General features: G+C 51.4%; 1 protein-coding gene across 1 annotated transcript; it reads right to left on the reverse strand.

Moving 5' to 3' along the window:
* Positions 1–2,606: 2,606 nt before the first annotated feature.
* Positions 2,607–3,348, reverse strand: LOC119278198. The gene has a single exon (XM_037559551.1). It carries the CDS (start codon positions 3,210–3,212, stop codon positions 2,775–2,777), a length of 438 nt encoding a protein of 145 aa, XP_037415448.1. The 5' UTR covers positions 3,213–3,348; the 3' UTR covers positions 2,607–2,774.
* Positions 3,349–6,171: the final 2,823 nt, after the last annotated feature.

Below are 6,171 nucleotides of genomic sequence, written 5' to 3' on the forward strand. Positions count from 1 at the left end.
GGGCATCGGCGTCTGGAACAACACCGCCAATGGCCCACGTGGAAGGTTGAAGGTGTCGTGGCTCACTGGTCAGGCCCAGCCCGGAGGTGGGTGCCAGTCGTCGCTGGAGGCGCTTGGCTTGATACAGGTGCCCGATTCTCCTCGCTTTCTTTGGTAGGTGGCGGTTGCACTAGTTGGAGAGCCGCCATCACACCACCCATATCGGGCTGCCCCGCGACGAGCTCGTCGATTTTGGTCGTAGATTCTTGGATCACTGTGATTGCCTTGGACTGGGCCTTCATGATGGTGTCGAGGCGCTCGAAGAAGGCTTCGACCGATGGGACCATGGCGGCTAGCTGCGATCGCGCCTGCCGCACACGCCGTGTCTCGATGATTTGGGCCAGAGTGTTGCGGTGGAAGGGAGGTGGACTGGTCTCTGATACCTGGTGTTAGGCACGAACCGAGAATCTCTATTACAACAACGATCTCAATCTCTGGTTTGATTCGAGTACAAAAGAATTACATCAATGAAAGAACTAGGGTTCATGCGAGTGCGGAATTGGGGTAGGGGTAGCCGATGCCGCCGTTGCCGTCTGATCCAGTGGATGCTCCTCCTTCCGTGTGGGTCCGCCTGAAGTAGTATCGCGGCGTGGCTTCAGTTGGCCCACTCCGGCCCACTGACACGTGGGTTGGGTCGTTTGGGCTGTGTGGGCCGCTGAGCAGCATGGTTGCTGTGGGAGTCGCTGCCCTGCGGGTCACGTGAGACTTCGATGAAACTTCGATGATGAACAAGACAGTTCAGGAGCACGGAATGGCAGCTGAAACAGGTGCCGAACGTAGACACTGATTGCTGCTACAGCAACGGAGAGAGCGCGGGCGTGAAAGTGAAATCCCCCCTAATCATCTGACAACAACCGCAAGAGTTGAGGTGCTCGTTGCTTCCAAGCACTTTAACACGTAATCGCCCAACCCGATCAGGTAAAGCGCACAGCCAACATTCACATCGCCTTCAGGCTTCAGTTAGCCCCGACGACCAGTGCATCTCAAGCCATGCTTGTACTTGCACACCTCTCTCGGGCCAACTCCACCGCGCGATCTCAAACGGACGTCCGTTTCGTTCGGATTATGTCCGTTTGGATAGGCCAATGAGGTCATGTCCGGTCTTGTTCTGGGATACGGTGGCCGTGCACCCAACACGTGGACGCATCCCGGCCGCATCTTGTCCGTGTGCACATTTCTTTGCAAGTCTTTAACTTTTTTTATCATTCATTTTTGATACATGACAATACGTCATCACATTTTGATGAATAAAGCAAGGCCAAAGAAAACAAGAACCACAAGAATACATTTAAGAAAATACCCAACTTCCATAACTGCTCCCTTGAGTTGGGTTAGGGCCTTCTCGATGCACTCATTGTTTATCTGTGGAGGAGACTCGATCTGGCATACTCCTTTCTTCTTCAAGCCAGAAGTCGATGTTGCTTCCTCACACCTAGTCTCGTGTCTAGCCTCTAATCTAGCAATAAGTGCACTTATCTCATCTACAGCCTCTATGCTAGCTAAAAGTGCACGAATATGTACTAAATTTCGCTCTATCAATATATTGATGTACTCTTCTTCCCAATACCAAAACTTGCATCCATTCTACACAATAAAATTTGAAGTTAGCACAACTAGTCTAATCCGAGAGCACAAACCGAAGCTAAAAAGAGCGCATACCCCATCGTTTAAGCACTTGATGAACACCCATCCGGGATGTCCGGCGTTGTAGACACGCGGCGCACGACCATCCTTGGGCAGTGTTCGCACTTAGTGAGTGGCAACGGTGCGCCGACGAGCTTTTGGGCAAGCACCGAGCCCGGCCGGCCACCATTCGTGTATCTGCCGACGAACCACCGACGGTGCAGATCCGAGCGGCCAGAGGACGAGCCACTGCCTGCATGTGGCCTTGCGGCCCTGCCAGGGCCTTCCGGCGAGGTGCCCGGCCTCCCACAGCTGGGCGAGCTCAAGACCGACCGGATCCGCCCCAAATCCGACCGGCGGGTGCACAAACCAGGTGGCCGTGGTTTGGGTAGCTCGGCGGCACCGAGGGGAAGGGGCTGGGCGAGCGCGCGTCCGGGCTGCACGGCTGCAATGGGAGCGGCGGCAGCGGCGAGGGGAACAGTGGGAAGAATGGAGAAAAGTGGAGTGGGGTGCGGCCGGAAGGAGGGAGGGGGCGGATAGAAACAGGCACGTCCTGTGCCACCGACAGGCGGGTCAGGGGAGGAACGCGCAGACGGCCGGCGCATCCGCGTGACGTCTGTTTCACCCCAAAAGCGGCGCAAACTTGGACCGCAGATGGGTCAAAAACGGACACAAAACAGACAAAAATCCATTTGCTCCCGCACGCTGGGCCGCCCGATTTGTCCCTTTTATACTAAACGGACGGACCGGATAGGATATGTTCACGCGGTGGAGTTGGCCTCACGTCTCACCACGACAAAACACAAAAGTTGCCGTGGCAAAGTAGTACACACTGCAGAAATTACGAGATCGACGCAGACTGAGATGTATACGTCTCAGTTTTCTGGTCCGACGAAGCAGGGTAGCGAAGCACGTTGCCATCCGTGCACGGAATTCTCGACACGAAACAATAACACATATAATAAATGTTGCTTGTGCCGGTAGTAAATCATCAGCATCTCTTGCGACTGGAAACGTACAACAACAGCAAAAGGGAAGCGTTTTTTACACAGGAATTACCCATCCTAATCCCGCCCTAATTGATTAGTAATTAACTAAATTTCAAGAACAGATCAACGCCACGCCACGAGCTTATCCGGGACAGAGCTCATCGGGGCAGAGGCACGGACACGCCCTTGCGTCGGCATCAGCAGCCGTCGCTCCTTATCCTTGGAGGAGGACGGCGAGGACGAGGGGAGGAGGCCGGAGGAGAGGGTGGAGATGACGCCGGCGAAGCCGAAGAGCAGCGCGACGCCGGCGACCCACGGCATGAGGAGGAAACCGATGGCGAACGTCACGGACCCGCACAGCATCAGCGCCATCGACGCGCCCAGAAGCATCGACGCCGCGCTCGCCGGTGACATGCCGCCCCGCGGGCGCCGCGCCACGGGCCTCCGGGGCGAGTCCACCGAGGACGCCGCCGCGACGGGGGCGATGATGGTGACGAGCAGCGTGCAGAGGTCGCGCATCAGCCGCGAGTCGTGGTCGCCCTTGCCGCCGGTCTGCTCCATGGCGAGCTTGCGCGTGGCCGTTTGGCTGATCTCGGTGAACACGAGCGCACGAGGAGGGGAGAGCGGAGAAGAGGAGCGCGCGCGCGAGGAAGGGAAGGAGGAGGAGCTGGAGACGTGGGAGAGGAAGGAATGGGATTCGCCGGCGGAAAAAGGGCGTATATATGCCCCACGGCCCAGTGGCTCGCGCGGGCCCCGCTCCTCCGATCCCCGGTTAGGGCCCGGTCAGCATCACAGTCCACGCACGGCACCTAACGAACCAACAAACTCCGGACCCCGCGGCCTGTTTAGACGCAGGCATGCGGGACCAGGACGCGTCCCGGCCCGCCGTCAGCGACTGGGGGGAGGACGAATGCCGTTTTGGGTATTCGGTTGGGTCGAGGCAAATGATGGGCGTTCCGGATAGGGCGAAGGCCGGTTAAGAAAAGCTGCACGCGTCCTCGGCCGAGTCATGGCCGCATCGTCTGGTTGATTGGGCGTTATCCATTCCCTGACAGGTCGGCCCACGCGGCGGCGGGGGAAGCGTTTCTGTGCGGCTGCGGGGCTTTCCGCCGGAGAAATGTTGCGGGGCACGTCATCGCGCCGTTCCCGAGGAACGGAAAAATGATGGCGGACGGAACGGGAAGCGTCAGCCGACGTGTGGGCTGCGGCGACGAGGAGGTGGGGAAGCTGCGAGAGCTGGCCGGCCACATGCCAAATCTTTGCGGTGCATCTTATTGAGAAATGTTAATGTCGGACTTTGGGTATTTTTTGGGGGGCAAAAGAGTTTTATTCCAAAGTAATAGGGTTTCAGGGCGTGTTCTGATCTCCTCCCGCTCCACACTTCACAATTTCCTAAAGCAGATAAGAGCCGAACGAAATAACCTTCAGAAGCTGGCTTCGCGAAGCTGTGGTCGATCCTACTGAAAAAATCTGGAGCGAGGAAGGCCCAACTCCATCGATTGGAAAAGCTCAAGTTTACCGTATTTACAACGTCCTGCCACCGCTAAAGGAACGGTTTGCTGAGTACGCTCGGAAATTAGAACCTATCGCTACAGGGGGAGGTCCTATACGGCGCATTAAGCGCCGGTACAGGCAACTGGCCCCCACTGTCGCTATCTGGTGGGCCGGCCCAGGAACACGCAGAGAAAAAACCTCCCAAAAAAAACTGGCACCCACTGTCGCTACCTGGTGGGCCGGCCCAGGAACATGCAGAGAAAAAACCTCCCAAAAAAGCTGCTCCCAACAGGATTCAATCTCATGCCGTTTAGTTACGACGCAGCGTGCCTAACCAGTACATCTACTACAACCTAGTGATTCATTACAGCACGAGATGGTTAACAACAATACTAACCACACTACTTCTGGTACAAACAATTTAGAAAAACGTGATTTTTTGGAAAAGAAAAAAAATCTGAAATAAGTTTTAAAAAATCGCAAATTAGAAAAAAGTTCATGTATTCAAAAACTTTCACCAAATTTTATAAAATTTCACCGTGTATTACATAAAGTTACATTTTTCTTAAATACGCTGAACTTTTTCTGAATACATGCTGAACAAAATTTCTCTACACTATGAACATTTTTTATACACACTGAACATTTTTTCAATGTATGGTGAACAATATTCAAATACACATAGAACTTTTTTCTTAAATATGATGAACTCCTTTTGAATACATGCTGAACAAAATTTCTATACATGATGAACATTTTTTTATACATACTGAACATTTTTTCAATGTATGGTGAACATTTTTCTTCAATACGGTTAACAAAAATTTGGAATTCAGAACTATTTTTGAAACGTGAACAAAATTTGGAATTTCGAAAAACATTTTCTGAAAATTCAAACGAATTTCGAAAAATCTGAACATATTTTGGATATTGAAAAAAGTTCATCCAATTCGAAAATAGTTCATCAAATTTTAAAAAGTTCACTGGTTTTCAAAAAAAGTTCATTGAATTTGAAAAAAAATTCATCAATTTTGGAAAAAGTTCATGGAATTTGGTGAGAAAAGTTCATCGATTTTGCAAAAAGTTCACCGAATATGAAAAAAGTTCATTGATTTTGAAGAAAACTTCATTGAATTTGAAAGAAAGTTCATAAAATTGAAAAAAAGTTCGTCGATTTTGAAAAAGACAGAAAAAGGAAAAAGAAAAGGCAAAGGCAAAAAGAAAGAACAACAGAAAAAAAAGAAAAAAAAAGAAAAACACGTGGTCATGTAATTTAAAAAGGAAAACAAAAAAAGGAAAAAGGAACAAGAACGAATAGTAGACGAAAAAACTAAAGCGTAACCATATCCTGCCCTGTGCTCGCGTGGTTGAATTAGCTGTCCTTGACGCGGAGGTAGGTGGTTCGAATCCTGGTAGCTCCCATTTCTGCGGATCAAGACAAAAAATAAAAACATGTAATGGGCCGGCCCAGTGCGCCGCGGGGGGTGTGCGCCCGTTTGCGCCCATGTCTATAACGGGCGCAACGGGCGCCGTTTAGGGAATGCCCGCTACAGGATCAATCTCCCTCGCCTCGCTGTGCACCTGTCGGCCCTAATTGGGCTGCTTCCAGCCGGCCCAGTCTGAACCGTACAAGGCCACAACCCTCCTAGCCGGGCCGCAGCGCTTGAGAAGCTGCAGCAGAACGCATCTCGGATCGCGGGAGCAACTAATTAACAAGCGCTCCTTCGGGAGCCTCGCAATGATCAGCGCCACTTGGCGCGCTCACAGCCATTCGCCACGTGTCGCGTTCTGGGTGCTCCCTCCGAATTTTGTTCTTTTATTTTTACGCACGTGTTTTTGGCTTTTTAAACGGTTTTTTCAGGGTTTTTTTACGTTTTGGTTTTCTACCGGTCTTCCCTAGCTTTTCGACCAAAAATAATTTTCAAAAAAAAAATTTTGCCCAAAAAAATGCATTTTTTCGCGAGAGTCATGGTTTTGTTTTCGCGAGGAAACGGAAAAAAACGTGTTTTCTGTTTTTTTCCTTCGC

The sequence above is a fragment of the Triticum dicoccoides genome, chromosome 3B (genome assembly GCF_002162155.2).
Source record: "Triticum dicoccoides isolate Atlit2015 ecotype Zavitan chromosome 3B, WEW_v2.0, whole genome shotgun sequence".
Classification (NCBI taxonomy): Eukaryota; Viridiplantae; Streptophyta; class Magnoliopsida; order Poales; family Poaceae; genus Triticum; species Triticum dicoccoides.